At 43.3% G+C, this 18684-nt stretch overlaps 1 protein-coding gene across 3 annotated transcripts in view; it reads left to right on the plus strand.

Annotated features, from left to right (window-relative positions):
* WNT10A (Wnt family member 10A) overlaps positions 1 to 18684 on the plus strand; it is a 90446-nt gene that overhangs the window by 9689 nt on the left and 62073 nt on the right. Inside the window, exon 1 of one of the 3 annotated variants that reach the window (XM_070729047.1) lies at positions 3641 to 3929. The exons of 1 other annotated variant lie outside the window; for it this stretch is intronic. In XM_070729047.1, the coding sequence (XP_070585148.1) occupies positions 3811 to 3929 (119 nt within the window). In that variant the 5' untranslated portion in view covers positions 3641 to 3810. Of the gene's footprint in view, positions 1 to 3640; positions 4117 to 18684 lie in introns of those variants that run through there. One more of the 3 variants, XM_070729066.1, reaches the window with a different exon arrangement.

The raw sequence follows: 18684 nt of genomic DNA on the forward strand, positions 1-18684 counted from the left end.
CCAAGGGAAGATCCTTCTCTGTTGCGGCCCTGGCCCTCTGGAATCCACTCTCCCCGGACATTAGAACTGCCCCCACCCTCCTTGCCTTTCGCAAGCTCCTAAAAACCCACCTATGTCACCAGGTTTGGGGAAGTTGATATTCTCCATAGCCATAGTTCCCTCTAAGCTGAGCAGTGAGCAATCGCTCACTTAAAAATCATCATCAACTCAGAGTTTTCCAAACCTGCCCAGAAGCCGAGAGGGAAAGAGTGAGAGGGAAGGAGAGAGAGAGGAAGAGAGGAAGAGAGAGAAACAGATAGAAAAAAGAGAGGAAGGAAAAGAGAAAGAAAAAGAATGGGAGTAAGGAAGAGAGAAAGAAAATCAAAATCTAGTTTGAAACTAGCTCAACTATTTAAGTGGCATTTTGATATTGATAGAGTTGCCCTATTATGAGCTCACTGTTATAGACACACAGTACAGTATTTTATTTTGAAATTCTCTGAGGCAAAACAGGGTGGGTTTTTTATTTGTTTGTTTGTTTATTTATTTATTATTTCTGTGCCGCCCAGTCCCGAAGGGTCTGCTGCTCAGACACTATACTTTTCCGCCCACCCCCCCAAAAAATTAGAGGGAACACTGTACCATAGCTACTATGATTTATGTATGGTTTGCTTGGGTTGTGTAATTAATTTTTATGATAAGGGTTTTAATCTGTTTTTTTAATATTTGATTTGTACATTGTGTATTATGTTGTGAGCCACCCTGAGTCTTTGGAGATGGGCGGCATACAAATCTAATAAATTATTATTAAATTAATTAATCATTAAGTGTTGTACATGAAGATTCTTGACAAATGTATATTTCCTTTTATGTACACTGAGAGCATATGCCCCAGTGACAAATTCCTTGTGTGTCCAATCACACTTGGCCATTAAAGAATTCTATTCTGTTCTATTCTATTCTATTCTATTCCCAAGTGTCCAAATTTGATCACATGGCCACAGGGATGCTGCAACAGTCTTAAGTTGTAAGTCAACTTTTTCAGTACCATTATAACTTCAAGTGGTCACTGAATGAATGATTGTAAATCGAGGGTTATCTGGAGAGATCTGTATTTGATCAGTTTTCTCACTTTAGATGAGATAGACACATTGCCAGGTGCTAATATTTTACTCAAACCTTTAGGAATAGGGCTCCTTTTTGTCATAGGCACAATAATCCCTCAGTTTAGCAAACTTTTATGTGCAGTAGACTAAACCTGACTGTACATCGTGTGCTTCTGCAAATGCATGAAATCCTGTTTTGAAAATATGCAAAATATGCCTACATAAAATGCGTGCACATATAATCCTATTTGGATGACACAAATATTCTTTTTTATTTAGTTGAAACACATATTACTTTCTAGTACTGTAATTTTTTTTAAAAAAATTGCAATTACAAAAAAAGAGAAAAATACAGAGAAAACAATGTACAGAAACAAATGAATAGAAAAGAAAGATTAGTATACAGTTCTTCTCTTTCCATGGCACGAAAGCCGGCTATATGGCATTCATGCTCTCTCAGCCCCACCCACCTACAGAATTTGCTATGGGGAAAATAGGAGGAGGAAGGAGCATATTCCCTACTTTGAGTTACTTATTAAAAAATCACAAAGGTGGGATAAAATAAAAGCAAAGCAAAGCTGCTTTGTCTAAAATGGAGCTTTACTCATTCTTGTCAAAGACTAGTGGTGGAGAGTCTTCAGGGCTCTCTAAAACTTTAGCAGGGTGGGGCCAACTGGTAGGAACCTCATTACAGAGGTCAGAATCTATGGAAATATCAAAACATACTCACCAGCGGTGGGTTGCTTTCAGTTCGGACCTGTTCACCTGAACTGGCAATGGAAATTTGCCCTCGCTCACTGAACCGTCAGCGATGGCCAGCTGGCCATGCCCCCAAACCGGTCCTCCAGTCGCCGCTCCTTGAAAGCGGCTGGCAAAGAACCCTCTGCACATATGCAAAGGCTTCTGCGCTTGTGCAGAGGGTCATTTCCCCAACACGAAACACGCACTCCTGATGCGATCTGGACCAGTGGGACCCAATGCTCACTCTTGCATATTAAGCAAAGTTAATTGTAATTGGTGAACATCCTTAAAATAATCACCGCAGATTCCAAGAAGCTATTCCAGACTGTGCCGTTACTTTCCAGTAAAATACTCTACGAATACTCTACGCAACTAGACTTACAATCCTAGGTTTAGAAAGCTTAGAACAACGTCGCCTTAAATATGACTTAAGCATAGCCCATAAAGTCATCTGCTACAACGTCTTTCCTATCATAGAAACATAGAAGACTGATGGCAAAAAAAGACCTCATGGTCCATCTAGTCTGCCCTTATACTATTTCCTGTATTTTATCTTAGGATGGATATATGTTGATCCCAGGCATGTTTAAATTCAGTTACTGTGGATTGACCAACCACGTCTGCTGGAAGTTTGTTCCAAGGATCTACTACTCTTTCAGTAAAATAATCAACGACTACTTTGGCTTCAACCACAACAACACACCAGCACACAATAGATACAAACTTAGTGTAAACTGCTGTAAACTCGACTGCAGGAAATACGACTTTAGTAACCGAGTAGTTGATGCATGGAACTCACTACCTGACTCTGTAGTATCATTACCTAACCCCCAAAACTTTTACCCTCAGATTATCCACTGTTGTCCACTCCAGATTCCTAAGAGGTCAGTAAGGGGCCTGCCTAAGTGAACCAGCGTGCCTTCTGTCTCCTGTCCTCATGTTTCTCTCTTACTAGTATCATGTATACAAACATTGTTATATCTTTGCATACCACCATTACGTACTTGGACAAAAATAAATAAATATAAATCTTACCACTTATCTTTATAGTAGAGTTTTTTCACAAGGTTAACGAATCACGAGATTCAAAACTCAATTTATGCTCCAGTAGGACCCAAATCTACCGAGCTGGTTAGGAAATGAAGCACTTCTTCTTCTTCTTCTTCTTCTTTTTTTTTGGCATATGTTGACTGGAGTAATTGCCAAGATTTTAACCGAGTTACGTAAACTTTCCATTAAAGCCCATTGAGGCTGAAAAGTCGGCACTCGCTCCATGTAAAATGTAGGGAATTTATTTATTTATTTACCATATTTATTTATTTTGTCCAATACATAATGCACATTAAAGAGAATAGATATGTAATAATATAAATAAAGAAAAGAATAGAAGAAAAGATATAAAAGTATAGGTGGACATATTTGAAAGGAAGAAAAGATAAATGAGATAAGGAGAGACAATTGGACAGGGGACGGAAGGCACACTGGTGCACTTATGCACGCCCCTTATAAAGTATAAAATAAAGCAAGAAGGGTTTGTTGAGGGTGTGCAGAGGAAGCTACTCCCATGTCTGCTACTAGAAGCGGTTTAATTCATTGAATTAATTTGATGATGTGGGAATTGGAGGGAGATAATTGTTTGAACAGCAATCATCAGAAGGAATGAGATACACCTTGTTTTGACTTGTAATCATGTCCAGTGCTTTGTTTTTTGGCTGTAGTTTCCTTGCTCCAACTCCCTCCAACCGCCCCCCCTCCAAAAGCATTGAAACCAAGGAAAGGGTAGGGTTAATAAGGGATCCCTCCTTCTTTCTTAAGTTGCCGGGAGTTTTAATAGTTCTTTCTGAGTCGCTTTTCTCTCTCCCCCCCCCTTCTTAATATATTACCGTTGGAACTTGCGTTAATTAAAGCAGCAGCAGCAGCAACCACCACTGCTCCTAACCTGCGGCCATTCCTGGTGAAATCGTGTTTCGACTCATGTAGAGCGATGGAGTGGGGAGGAGCAGGAAGACAGGCCATGCAGCGAGAGTATGCCCATTCTTGGAGCCCTTGGGTTTTCTCTCCCAATGCTGTGGGGTTTGGACCTTTCTTGCTTAGCCTTCTCAGGTCAGGAAACAACAAAAGAAGTGCTTGTATATGGAAGTTGATGATCCTGTGGTTGGGTGGTGAGGGGTTTTTATTGAGCGGACCACCGGCTTCCCCAGAGAGTTGTAAAGTTGGGGTTCCTTCGGTGGTAAAAGGTAGCAAACTCTGGTCAAACCTGGTGACGGATGAGGCTTGTTTGCAAAATAGGGTAAGTGAAAAAGGAACCGAGGCTTGTTTCTTAAAACTTGCTCTTTGTCCTTAAACACTGTCTGTTTGGTTAGACCAGGCTGTCAGAATTCAACTCAGTCTCATTTGCCCATCATTACTGCATCTCAGGTAACTAATGGGCTTTTATTTTATTTTATTTATTTATTTATTTATTTATTTATTTATTTATTTATTTATTTATTTATTTATTTATTTACTTACTTTAGTACTTACTTACTTACTTACTAACTTACTTACTTACTTATTTATTTATTTTGTCCAATACACAATGATATACAATGAAGCTTATAGAGATATAGTAGAGAAGATATAGGAGATATAGGAGAGACTATAGGACAGGGGACGGAAGGCACTCTAGTGCACTTATGCATGCCCCTTACTGATTAGGAATCTGGATAGGTCAACTGGATAGTCTAAGGGTAAAGTGTTGGGGGTTAGGAGATGATACTTTGTTGAATGGGTAATGAACACTTGTCCTCTTTTGACAAATTTCATCCTATTTTTTTTTCCTGGGAAGGGAAGGGGGAGGTGTCGTGCTGCCTCAACAAGGGATGAATGTCTGAATGGTTCTCAAACATTGTGCAGTCACTGTTACTACCACTGTCAAAGAACCTAGGTAGCTTTTACCGTGACACTTATACTGGTTTTCTGCTACAGTACAGAAGACACTAGATTGGGTACAACATACTGTATTTCCCTTAATTATCATTTCAGAGCGTTACCCTGTAGTCTCACCTAGACTATTTCTGGATCTCCATTCTTATGTGTGTATTATCAGGGAAGGCCTAAGAAAACATAGTTGAGAAATAGATGGAATAGCATTAAGTTTCACCATCCTCCAGATGCATGGGCTAATTTTGAGAATGATCCAACAAGTATGGCCATTTCTGCAAAGTCTACCATAGCTGTGTTCATGTTGCATCCATAGTTGACTAAACCATTTTTATTAAATCCAATTTTATTAGCTTGCTTAACACATAAAATCATAAGCCAATATTTAGGGCTTGCTTAGCATGCTAGGTTAAAATGTGTTTAGCTGATTATGATTCAGCTTCTTAGATGAAGATAAATAGGTAGTCTGTAAATGATTTATCAAAATAATTTTATCAAATGCATTGAGCTTTTTGAGACCTGCTTTTTGCTGGTACAGGCTGCAGACACAAAGACTTAGTCCCCACCACCACTATTGTGTGTGTTTTATATAGGACCTATTCCCCAATTAATGAGAACATGATAATTTAAAAAAATATTTTCCTAGTTAGCACTGAAAACCAAAGGAGAGAAAGGAAGGAGAAACATCTGTTCAGTTTTAGTCAGTTTGTGAGTTACCCAACTCAAAACGTGTAGCATGCAACAAACAAACAATAACCAAGATAATATGTAACTTTGAAAGATACCCAACATACAATGTATAAAATGGCAAGTAACTGCAATAATGAAAGCAACTAAAAGCTGACTCTACTCAGCTGGGCTCAAATATCTATCAAAATGTTGGTTCCAACAAGCCTTAAGTTCATCTTTCTACAACTCCTCTCCCCTTGAATCTGAGTCAGGTAGAATCTGAGACTGGTAGAGACTCACATTGCTTATTTCAGGATTATAGGTACAGGTGTTTCACTTTAGATACATAACAATCTGTGTTCTAATTCAGGGCTCTACAACCTTGACAACTTTAAGACTTCAACTCCCACAGTTCCCCTGCCAGCAAAGCTGGCTGAGGAACTCTGGAACTTGAAGTCCACAAGTCATAAAGTGGCCAACGTTGGAGACCCCTGTTCTAATTCCTAGTGGGTTAGAGAATTTCCTAAAAGGGACCAGAAAGCTGGATAATCACAACCAATTAGGAGCTGTAGCTTGTGAAGCTGGAGTAGGTTCCTGTATTTGCCTTGTATAACCCTCTCAGCTTTAGATAACTGAACTGTGGATTATTCAAATAATCCCATTTTGGGGGGTTTCACAATACAGTACAGTGTTCCCTCGATTTTCGCGGGGGTTACGTTCCAAGACCTCCCGCGAAAGTCGATTTTCCGCGAAGTAGCGGTGCGGAAGTAAAAACACCATTTTTTGCTATGGACAGCCAAAAACTACCTCCATGCACCCTTTTTCAAGGCAGCGCAAGGAGCCGGGCTTGAAATTAGGGCAGGGAGCGACGAAAGTGCGGAGTCCGGCAAAGATTGCTTTGAATGTTGGCTGCCTCTGCCCCCCCAGCGCCTCCGGCCCCCTCGCCCCTACCGCCCGCCCGCCAGCTCGATCCACCCCTCTCACCGGCTTTCTTGGGACACGGGTCCTCCTGCAGCAGTGCTGGCGGCTACGGCTTCTCATCCTCCTCATTCAGCCGGTAGCCGCTCTGAGCGCTTTGAGAATGCCCGCCCCGCCCCTCTCACAGTCCCTTAGCTGAGAGCGCTTTCGTCCCAGCTATCAGCGAGGGGGCTGCAGGAGAGGTGGGGGCAGGCGTTCTCACAGAGAGGGAGAGAGAGAGGGAGAAAGAGAGAGAGAGCAAGAGGGGGGAGAGTGGAAGGTAGAGAGAGAGGGAAAAATTATAGAAAAAGGGAGAAAAAAAGAGAAATGAGAAAATGATTGAAGCAGAGAATGACAGGAAAGAAAGAGAAAGAGAGAGAGAAGTGACTCTTGGTGATGAAATGACATCATCGGGTGGGAAAAACTGTGGTATAGAAAAAAAACCGTGGAGTATTTTTTAATTAATATTTTTTGAAAAACCGTGGTATAGCCGTTTTGCGAAGTTTGAACCCGCGAAAATCGAGGGACCACTGTATACTCACCCATTAATTAACCAAGGACAGAATTCATACAATATGCTGGGATGCAATGTGGCTGGATAGTTTGAAATTAATGGGAACCCGGGCACAGGTGTGTTAAGATGCACATATCACACAGAAAACTTTCTTTCTTTCTTTCTTTCTTTCTTTCTTTCTTTCTTTCTTTCTTTCTTTCTTTCCTTCCTTCCTTCCTTCCTATTTATTTATTTATTTATTTATATTTATTTTGTCCTGTACATCAGTGATTATCAACCTTTTTTGAGCCGCGGCACATTTTTTACATTTACAAAATCCTGGGCCAAACCACCAACCAAAATGACACAGTACATTTTATACAAATAATTAATAATACAGTTTCTAAATGTATTTATTCTCACTTAGAAATCGGGACCCTAGGGAGGAGTAGCGCTTCAGCTACTCGCTGCGGCCACACAATGACAAGTGCGCAGCAGCTTGAGCGGGGGGGCCTTCCTGGGTGTGGATGAGAGACGGCCTGCTATTGGTTCATCGCTAGTGGTCAGGATGAATCCTAGAAGGTGATTGGTCTGTGAGCATTCTCTGTGCCTCCACTCTTCATGTGGCTGATAGGTGGAGGGATTGTGAGGGGAATGTTTATGTTTGGATGGAGGCTGCTCGCGGCGGACTGGATAAATGGCCTCTGCAGGCTGTATCCACCACGCGGGCTGTAATTTGGGGACCCATATTTAATTTCCTCACAGCACACCTAACCACGGCACACCTAGCCGCGGCACACTGGTTGAAAAACACTGCTGTACATAATGAAGGTTTTAGTCTGTTTACATCCAAATAAAGGCAATGAATGATTTAGGCATCATAGGGTTTGGGCTGATTGCCATTTAGGCTACCCCTTTCATAATTTCTATGGGAAGACGTTGCTTTTCCTTCTAATGGATGCAGAAAGGTTCTAAGGTGCATTAATGACTGCCTGATTGCATATGTCTGTTTGCTTGTTAATTAACAAGGATGCCATCCTCTTTACACTTTGTCTGATACTTGAGGATGAGGAATTTAGCAGTTTTATTTGGGTGCATTGGGTAGCATTTTGCAGGTTTGTGACTGCTTGCTATTTCTGTATGCCATAAGGTGGACATACAGTTATGGTATGCCAAGAGATGCATGAATGATCCATTTCAATGTTCATTGAAACTTTGGATGGTATTAAGTTATCTTGCAGCAACTGAGTATATGGTGTATCTAGACCAGGGGTATCGAAATCGCATCGTGATGGTTGCATCGCATTATGTATCATGCGACTTCCCCCCCCCTTTGCTAAACTGGACATTGATGGTGACCAGCATGTGACTTATCCGGCCTGTGGGCTGGGAATTTGACAGCCCTGGTCTAGACCAGGGCAACAGGCTTGTTTTGGAATAGAATAGAATTCTTTATTGTCCAAGTGTGATTAGACATACAAGGAATTTGTCTTGGTGCACATGCTCTCAGTCTACATAAAAGAAAAGATACATTTGCCAAGAATCATAAGGTACAATACTTCCAGATAGTCCAGGTATAAATAAGCAATCAAATCCTATTAGGAACCAGTCAGTATAAATCGTAAGGATACCAGCAACAAAGTCGCATTTATCTTCATGTAAAAGACAATAAAACTTTTAAACCACTTGAATTCACCAATCTCAAACTGTTACTGCAGCTTTGATGATTACAAAACAGTGAATTAATTACTGGCAAACCAACAGCATAGAGAATATTTCATCCCCATAACCAAGAGACCGTTGAAAAAAATCAACCAAGAAATAGAACAGAGGGACAAAAATACCCTGTAGCATGTTTTTTCATGCCACTGTTCATGTAGGGGCAGATTCTAGAGCAATCCTATATATTGGTTATCGGGCTGATGGCTCATAAAGCTTGGCAGAAGCCCTGTTATACAAGTAAGTCATTAGCATGAAAGAGGCAGAAATAGAATGCCTGAAACTTGGTGGAGCTCTGAGCAAGGGAAGACTGAAAATCACTTTAGAGAGAGGAGTCTTTGCAGGTAACAAAGTGTCTCCAGGATTCACAACGAGCTTATCTACCCAGAATATTTTTGTGAATTTTACTTTGGAATTCTAGACATAAATTTCCAATTTATTCTTACAGCTGGAAACTTCAGGACAGAGCATACTACATTGGTAAGCAAGCAAGAGAGACCTCGCTTGTTGCCAGCTCTGTTGTTGTTTTTTCCTCCAGTGCTTCCTGGTCAGAAATGAGTTATGTGCTGCAATCTGAATAGGCTCTAAGTAGTGTTCTGCTTTGGGCCTACCGGATCAGAACAGAGAAGCCCCCATGAGCAAAGGATTCAGTTCAAACACTTTTATATAATTTTTATTTAATCAATATTTTTATTAATTTTCTTAAAATAACATACAGACTTACAAACATTTAACATAGACTGTGGGGATGTACCATCCCCGCTTTTCTTAAAAGTATAAATGCAGATACAAAAAAAGGAATACATGATTAAATGCATAATTCAATGCTACTAATACAAAAATATCTAGTAAGGAAAAGGTGATATTGTAGAAAAAAGAAAAATAGTTATAGCTAGTATAAAGTCAAACAATCTTGTCGATTTTATGTATATAAACTAAATCTAATATTAATCTCAATAAAAAGAAGAGAAAAATTTATACCAAAGTATCTATGCCTATTATTAATCTTCTATTGCTATTTTTTTTTCTTATCTATCCATTCATAAACATTGTTCCATGTTTCATAAAATTTCGTTTCTTCTTGATCATTCAAGCGTCTTGTCATCATATCCATCTCCGCGCAATCTAATATTTTTGTGATAACTCCCTCTTCTTTGGGGATATTTTCCCCTAAACACTTTTATATAATTAAGGATGCTTTGTACAGACAGGAGCAGATTTTTCAGTTCGTGTTGGCAGAGGCCCTGCTGAAATTGGCCAAGAGATAACAAACCGCCAGCAGCTAAGAGGCAGATCCAATTAGCACATTATTCCTTGAGATAAGGTCCGTAAATCACTCACATACCCTCACAGATCTCCAGGTTTCTTTTCTTTCTCATTCATCAGCATCTCTGCATGACTCTTAAAGGAGCCACAGCGGTTTCTCAGCACAGCAGTTCTGGAATTCTGGATCTGAGGCCTCCACCATGACGAACGTTGAAACTCCATGCTTCTTTACCCAGAAACCCTCCCTTATATACAGACTGGGTGTAGTCAATTGTTTCCTAGAGCTATAACTGACTAGACTCACTTTCTGAACTTTTTCCCATAAAGATATTCCTGTCTGCTTCTTGACCTTCTGACCCGGGCTCCTGATCCCCACTGTCTCCCTCCTCCTCTGACTCAGACATTACCATCTTCAGGGTTTCTGCAGTCTCTGGAGGTTCCTCAGGTTCCAACTTTCCCTCACTCTCACTCTCTGACTCAGTAGTCAAGAACACTGGTCTAGGATACCAAGATGGACCCGGTTCATCCTCAGAATCTGTGACTAACTGACTCAGTAGTGGACCACTCACAACAAGTAGAAGATAGAGTAGAACATCAGTATCAAGACATTGAAGGACTAACCAAGCAACCTGGTCAGAATCTTGTATGAGTTAGAAGTCAAGCCAGAGGACAAAACCAAAGTCCAGGAATGCATTGCTGAAATGGGAATATTTAAGTAAAGCAGTTCCTTTTTGTTTGATTTGAAATTTTTCCCTACCGGTTCTGTGAGTGTGGTTTGGTGGGCATGACAGGAGAAGGATACTGCAAAATCCACCATTCCCTCCCCATTCCTGGGGGAAGGATATGGCAAAATCTCCATTGCCACCCCACTCTGAGACCAGCCAGAGGTGGTATTTACTGGTTCTCTGAACTACGATGCCTCTCAGTCATGCCACTCCAGGTGCAGGCTGAACGTCCTTGACTCTCAGAGAAAAGAATATTGTTATGGCTAAATAACTCTTATCAACTCCATACAACCCCTCTCCCACTTTCCGACAGGACTACAGGTAAGTGTGGCAGCCCCGAAGATCCAAAGAAAAAGATGGCCTTTCATGAGGGCTGACACTCACGAAATTGACTCTATCCAAGTCCTCCTTTACTTTCACAGCATAAGATCAGTCATGGTCCAGATGGAAGTGTGCCTCATGAATGCCAGAAGTCTGCAAATTAGCTGTTGCAAGAAACAAAGTCCAGCCAGTTGAGCGAGCTAGACGACCACCATCTCCATGCAGAGAGTGCGGAGGAGATCACTTTAGATCAAATTGCCCCTTTAAAGACTTTAATTGTTGGAGATGCAGAGGACAGGGCCATATAGCCAGAGCTTGTCAATTCCGCCGACAGAAACCTTCAACAGCCTCAAGCCAGAAGTATAATAGCTGTAGCGGAGGACGAGGGAACTACAAGGACTCGAATTACCGACGTCAAGATTGCAACGTAATATACACGCGTCCATCGCAGAGGTCTACGGTTGTCAGTGAAACTTCCTCATCATCCGAAAAGATTACAGTGGTTGTTCGCCTGGGCCACATGCCGTGCAACATGCAGGTTGACACGGGTTCGGCTTGCTCACTGGTGTCGTGGTCTACAGCTAAGCGGTGTTTTCCGAAATTGTCAAAAAACGGGTTGTTACCATGCCGATTGAATCTACGAGATTATCAAGGCCGCGCTATTCCAGTGATAGGAGAAGGACGTTTTGCTGTTCAGTTCAAAAAATTTAAGGGACAATTACCATTAATAGTGGTGGATGGGCCATTTTCTAATCTATTGGGGTTGGATTGGTTCCAAGCATTGGGCCTAGAAGTAACGGGAATAAATATGGTAAGGGGGGCTTCTTCATTCATGACCTTGGCACAAGAATTTCCAGATGTGTTTGATGGGAAACTAGGTTGTTATAACGGTTCACCTATTTCTTTCAGCTTGGATCCAAAAGTGCCTGCACTACGCTTAAAGCCCCGCCGAGTACCTTTGGCACTCAGACCAAAGGTAGATGAGGAATTAGATAAGCTAATAGCCCAGGGAGTTTTAGAGCCAACAGATCAAGCTGTATGGGAAACTCCTGTCGTAACTGTAGTAAAGGCGGACGGAGGAATTCGTATATGTGGGGATTATAAATGTACCATAAACAAGGCATTAGCTCACCATTCTTATCCCCTTCCAGTAGTACAGCATCTTCTGCACTCACTGGGGAAGGGTAATTTGTTTGCGAAGTTAGACCTATCGCAGGCCTGCCAACAGCTTCCGGTGGACCGTGAAACTGCAGAAGCACAAGCTATAGTCACACATAGAGGGGTGTTTCGTTGCCGAAGGTTACAGTTTGGGGTATCAATAGCCCCAGGAATTTTCCAGGGATTCATGGAGAGGCTTCTTTATGGATTGGAAGGGGTCGTGCCATACTTCGACGATGTCCTAGTATCCGCCTGCTCGGAGACGGAATTATTAGCAAGAGTTAAATCGGTCTTAACAAAATTTCAAGAGAAGGGGTTGAAGTTAAAATTGAGTAAGTGCGTGTTGGGAGTTACTAAAGTAGAATTCTTAGGGTTTATAGTGGATGGACAAGGTATCCATCCTACCCCTGAGAAAACCAGAGCCATCAGGGAAGCCCCTACTCCTCAGTCTAAAGTGGAATTACAAGCTTTTTTAGGATTGCTAAATTTCTACGCTGTGTTCATTCCACACAAAGCATCAATAGCGGAACCGTTACATCGCTTATTAGATAGTAAGACACATTGGCACTGGGGACCCAGAGAAGAGGCCGCTTTTGTGGCCGTAAAAGATGCTCTGACCTCCAATACTATATTGATTCAATATTCCCCAACATTACCATTGGTTTTGACTTGTGATGCCTCCCAGTTTGGAGTAGGAGCTGTGTTAAGTCATAGACTTCCAAATGGGTCGGAGGCCCCATTAGCGTATTTTTCTAGAACTCTTGCTAAGGCTGAGCGAAACTTCGGGCAAATAGACAAAGAAGCATTGGCCTTAGTGGCAGGGGTGCGAAGATTTCACGATTATTTGTACGGAAGAAAATTTGAACTTGTAACTGATCATCAACCCTTACCTGGAATTTTAGCAGGAAATCGCCAAAGTCCTGTAGTTCTGTCACCCCGCATGGCGAGATGGATTTTATTCTTAGCAAACTATACTTACAGGTTGGTGTACCGGCCGGGAAAGCACATTGCCCATGCCGATGCATTAAGTAGATGTCCTCTTCCAGATATCTTGGAAGACCTGGCGCCAGTGTCCTGTGTGTTAGCCATTGAGGAGAACTCATTAGTTTTAGTCGCATCGGAGGTAGCAAAACAGACAAGCCGTGACCCAACGTTGGCTATAGTAAGACAGTGGGTGCTCCGGGGGTGGCCTAAAAAGGAGCAAGCACCTGAATATTCCTGTTATTGGAGGTGCCGTTTGGAATTATCAGTCGAAAAGGGCTCTTTATTAAGGGGGTCCAGAGTAATTATTCCACCCTCTCTTAGGCGTCAAGTGCTAAGTCTTATCCACAAGGGGAATCCCGGAATTGTAAGGATGAAAGGCCTGGCCCGAGACTACGTGTGGTGGCCGGGAATAGATCATGAGATAGAAGAGTGTGTAGAGGCATGTCTAAGGTGTCAAGAAAACAGGCCCTCACCTCCTAGAGCACCACCACTAGCATGGGAACCCCCTGCAGGCCCATGGGCTCGCCTCCATATTGATCTAGCTGGGCCTTTCCTGGGTCAAAATTTTTTAATAGTTGTGGACGCCCATTCAAAATGGTTGGAAGTGGTGCATTTACATTCTACCCAATCATTTGCAGTTATCAATGCGTTGAATGCATTGTTTGCAACCCACGGATACCCAGATATTGTGGTGTCGGATAACGGACCACAGTTCACATCGGTCCTATTTGAAAATTACTTAGCGGCTGCGGGAATCCGTCATGCCCTTACGTCACCGTGGCACCTGGCTAGTAATGGACAGGCGGAGCGAATGGTACGGTCAGCGAAAGATTCACTTAAGAAACTTCCACAAGGGTCTTGGTCAAAGAAATTATCAGAGATGTTATTGGCCCAGCATTCCACTCCATGTGTGGCCACTCAAAAAACCCCAGCGGAGCTGCTAATGGGTCGAAAATTAAGAATAATTTTAGACAGGTTACACCTATGGTATGGAAACAATTCTCCGTGGCCAGAGGCTCCTCCTAGAAACTTGGAAGTAGGATCTCGGGTTTTTGCCCGAGCTTATGGGGAAGGTCCAACCTGGGTTCCGGCCACCATAGTGAAAGTGTCGGGTCCTCGTTATTATGAAGTTGAATTAGAGGATGGCAGGGTATGGCGTAGACACTTAGATCAGGTCCGTCTCTGCAAAGCAGAGAAACTCATGGAAGATAATACAGTGATCCCTCGATTTTCGCGATCTCGTTCTTCGCGAAACACTATATCGTGATTTTTCCCACCCGATGACGTCACTCTCTTCCTTCCTTTCTCATCTTTCTTTCTCTCTCTCTTTCTCTATCTTGCTTCTTCCTCTCTCACACTCTCTTCCTCCCTCTCTCATCTCTTTCTTTCCTTCTCTCTCTTTCTCTATCTCTCCCCCTCTTGCTGGCAGGTGGCGGGCGGGCGGCGGATGGGCGGGCGGGTGAGCGGGGGCATCAGCGCGGAAGACCCAGGGAAGGTTCCTTCAGCCGCCCAGCAGCTGATCTGCTCGGCAGCGCAGCGAGGAGCCGAATCGGGGTTTCCCCTTTGCGTGGGCGGCGGGGAAACCCCGATCTTTGTCTGCTCGCTGCTGCTGCGCTGCCGAGCAGATCAGCTGCTGGGCGGCCGCAGCAGCAGTGAGCAGACGAAGATCGGGGTTTCCCCGCCGCCCACGCAAAGGGGAAACCCCGATTCAGCTCCTCGCTGCGCTGCCGAGCAGATCAGCTGCTGGGCGGCCGAAGGAACCTTCCCTGGGTCTTCCCCGCCACCCACGCAAACTCCACCATCTGCGCATGCGCGGCCATGAAAAAAAGGGCGCGCATGCGCAGATGGTGTTTTTACTTCCGCAACCCTACATCGCGAAAAATCGATTATCGCGAGGGGTCTTGGAACGGAACCCTCACGATAATCGAGAGGTCACTGTAGTTCCATTCCGCGAGAGGATAATGAAGTACGTTCGGAAATGGCAGGTCCAGGGGTCTTGGACAGTAACGTAGATACCCACCTTCTGTCCCAGTTTACCGTTCCTTTAAGTGCAGAGCCAGAATTCCACGAACCTCCGCGAGGTCAGGTAGCAGGGGAAGGTGGACTACGTCATTCGGGTAGAATAGTTCGGAAGCCAACCTACTTAAAGGATTATGTATGTTCCAGAGTAAGGGGGGAGGAGTGTTATGTATGGAAGGACCAACGACAGGAGATGCCTAGAGAGGCTCCATACAGGAAGTGTTATGAGAACAGGAAAGGGCACCGGGAGAGCGGCGGTAACCTAGCCACCGGGGAAAATAAGGGATTACCATTGGTTCGTTCCTCAGCCAGCTGGCAGTTAAATAGGGGAAACCCGAGGAGGTTTGACAGTTGAATACTGACTGTTGTATTAACGTTATGTTTATGCTGGAATAAAGCAGTTCAAGCAAAGCTGCAATTATGTGTCCGAATCTGTACCAAGCCACTTCAAATAGGATGCTTTCAATTGATCTCCTGGTAGATTACCAACACATTTGCTCTAAACGGGCTGCTCTCCGGTCTCACATCAGTTCGTTTTCTCCTTTTTTTCAGAATCTTCTCTGTGTTAAAGTATGATTTGTTATGTATGTTGATTCCAAGGGTGTGGCAAACTGACATTAATTTCTGATATCCCAAAGCAGTGCTTCTCAATTATTTTCTGTTATGTACCCCCACCCCCAGGAAGAAGTAAACATTTTGTGACCACCCACAACTCTTCACCAGGACAATTGTTTGCAATATTCAGCACGTTTTCACTGAAAAATCTCAAGCACCTTATCAGCGTGATTGGGGTGTAATGTGTTTAAGTTATGCCTTAATTTATTTGGCTTCATGCTCTCCACTGCCAACATTTTTAGACACAGTAAACATACTGGTCTTTCCTCGTTTCCCACCATAGTCACAGTGAAGCCAAGCACTACGTACACTTCATCCTATTTCCTCATCTTAGCTTTCAGGAGACTTACATTTGTCTCATTATCTCCGTCTCTCTCCTCTTTTCTTTTCATCCCTGTTAAATATTTTCCTATGATATCTCTTAAGGATTTGTTATCATATCTCCTGCTCTGTGTTGTGTGCTATTGTTCGGTGCAAAAAACTCCCTACTCCCTGCGGCAAAAAAAGCACATTTCCCAGGGTCACCCCCCCCGGCATCGCTCTGCACCCCCTTAGGGTGGTCCGCCCCACTTTTTGAGAAGCACTGTCCTAAAGTAAGGATGAAGAGCAGAACCCATGGCCTAGGACAGTGATGGCAAACCTATGGCACGGGTGCCACAGATAGCACGTGGAGCCATATCTGCTGGCACGCAAACCATTGCCCTAGCTCAGCTCCAATGTGCATGTGTGTGCTGGCCAGCTGGTTTTTGGTTTGCACAGGGTCTCCAGGAGGGCATTTTTGGGTTCCAGAGAGCCTCCAGGGGGATGGAGGAGGGCGTTTTTACCCTTCCCAGGCTCCAGGGAAGCCTTTGGAGCCTGGGGAGGATGAAGCATGAGTCTACTGGGCCCACCAGAAGTTGGGAAACAGGCTGTTTCTGGCCTCCAGAGGGCCTCCGGGGGGCGGGGGAAGCTGTTTTCACCCTCTCCAGGCATTGAATTATGGGTGGGGCACTCACGCATGTGTGATAGAGCGCGCCCACGCTCTTTCGGCACCCGAGGGAAAAAAGGTTCGCCATCACTGGCCTGGGAGCTGCATATTATTTATTATTAAATTTGTTTTGCTGGATTATCTTGCTGCAAGGTGACTCTGGGCAGCTTACCACATATGAATTATGCACTCACTCTTTTTTCCTGGTTGCAATACCTCATGCCCAACCAATAGAGAGAGGTGTGAAACAGATGACAGAGGAAGCAAGCAAGAGTAAGAGAAACGTGAGGATTATATCAGAGGCCAAGAAGCAAGTCGGCAGCTGATGTCAAAGAACGAATCAAAATAAGACTTGATGAAACTCGTTTAAACATTTTTGTAGCTCAGATAATTGCTTTCTGATGTTAGTTTATGATTGCATGGATTATTTTTTTTGTTCAGTTAGATAAGATTCATGCAGGGGGAAAAAACCTTTAATTTTTGTGGCACAAGGGGTATTGAGAAGATAAAGTTAACACTATTTGGGTTACAAGATACTTTTTGGGGGGGAGGGGGTGTTATGATCTCGGCATATTCAGGTTTCTTCCCATGTAAGTTTCAGAGATTCCTGGCGATGTTTTGATGAAGTCCTACTCGTCATTTTCAGGCTGGTGCTTTTGACTTTGCACTAGGGTGAACCTTGGTGTGAACCTAGGTTCGCCCTAGCACAAAGCACCAGCCTGAAGATGATGATATATATATATAGGGATAGTTGTCTATTTAAGATACAGCATGGAATAGAGCCTAGTTATGTAGCACGAGGCTGAATATCCTGCAATATTGGGACTGTTGGTGAGTCAACAGTGGGTTAGAGGAGGAGCTGCTGTCGGAAAGAGGTGACAGTTGCTCTTTTAAAAATTATGATTTAAATCAACTTGCTTTAAATCAAGCCTTTTTACTAGTGATTTAAATCATAATTCAAATCAACTTGATTTAAATCAAATCCATCCTGTTTGCAAATAATTGACTCTAGGTCCCTATGACTTTCATATGCAGGGAACTGTATGATAGACACAGTTACCCAAAGTTGTTATAAAATGCTGATGCTGAGCCTGACGACCACCAAAATTATGGTGAGATGTCGGATTCCTGGAGCTAGAGGTTGATTACAGCTGCCAAGTTGAGCTAGGAGGTAAGGTCATAATTTGCATAGAAAGCAAATTATCTAGTCTAAGGAGCTTTCCTTCTGCTTAAAGTTCCCCTCTTACACAACCATGAAATGTAGTCATGTGTTGTGCTTGGCACCCGAACTTCCAGCACATTTAGAAAGCTAGCAGGGTGTAGAAAAATGCTTCACAGCAATCTGGAATTGTCACTTATTTTCTTAAATAATAAGGACTCATCAGCTTCCTTTGCAGCTGGGAGCTGCCATATGTTGCATATAAAGACAGTGGTTCTCAACTTTTCGAATGCCGTGACCTCTTAATACAGTTCCTCATGTTGGGGTGACCCCCAACCATAAGTCTAGCGCCTATTCTCCCAACAGAGCTTTAAGCTGATGGGCAGGAAGGTCAGAGGGACACCCCCACCATAAACGCCTGATTGGTCGGATTGTAAAAATATGTTCAAAGGCGCCAGAATAGAAGCTTTAGTTCCTAACACCATTGGAAATTTGTCTTTTCCCAAGGTCTTAGGCGACCCCTGTGCAACGGTAGTTTGACCCCCAAAGGGGTCCTGACCCCCAGGTTTAGAACCACTGATATAGAATATGGTGGCTGTATTAGTCAGTAACAAACAGGTTGTGATCAATCAACTAAATCCGGGTAGGCAAAGCTGGCTTTTCTATGACATGTGGACTTCAACTCCCAGAATTCCTGAGTTAGAATGATTGGGTGAGCCAACTTTGCCTACCCTTGGTTTGAGAGATGCCCTGATCACCTCTCATCTTGACTACTTCAGTGTGATATACATGGGGCTATCCTTGAAGAGTGTCCAGAAGCTGCATCTGGTTTAGTATATGGCGACACAAGCAATTTTGGGTACTGCTAGGCTTGCATGTGTAGC

Source organism: Erythrolamprus reginae, chromosome 1 (assembly GCF_031021105.1).
Source record: "Erythrolamprus reginae isolate rEryReg1 chromosome 1, rEryReg1.hap1, whole genome shotgun sequence".
Lineage (NCBI taxonomy): Eukaryota > Metazoa > Chordata > Lepidosauria > Squamata > Dipsadidae > Erythrolamprus > Erythrolamprus reginae.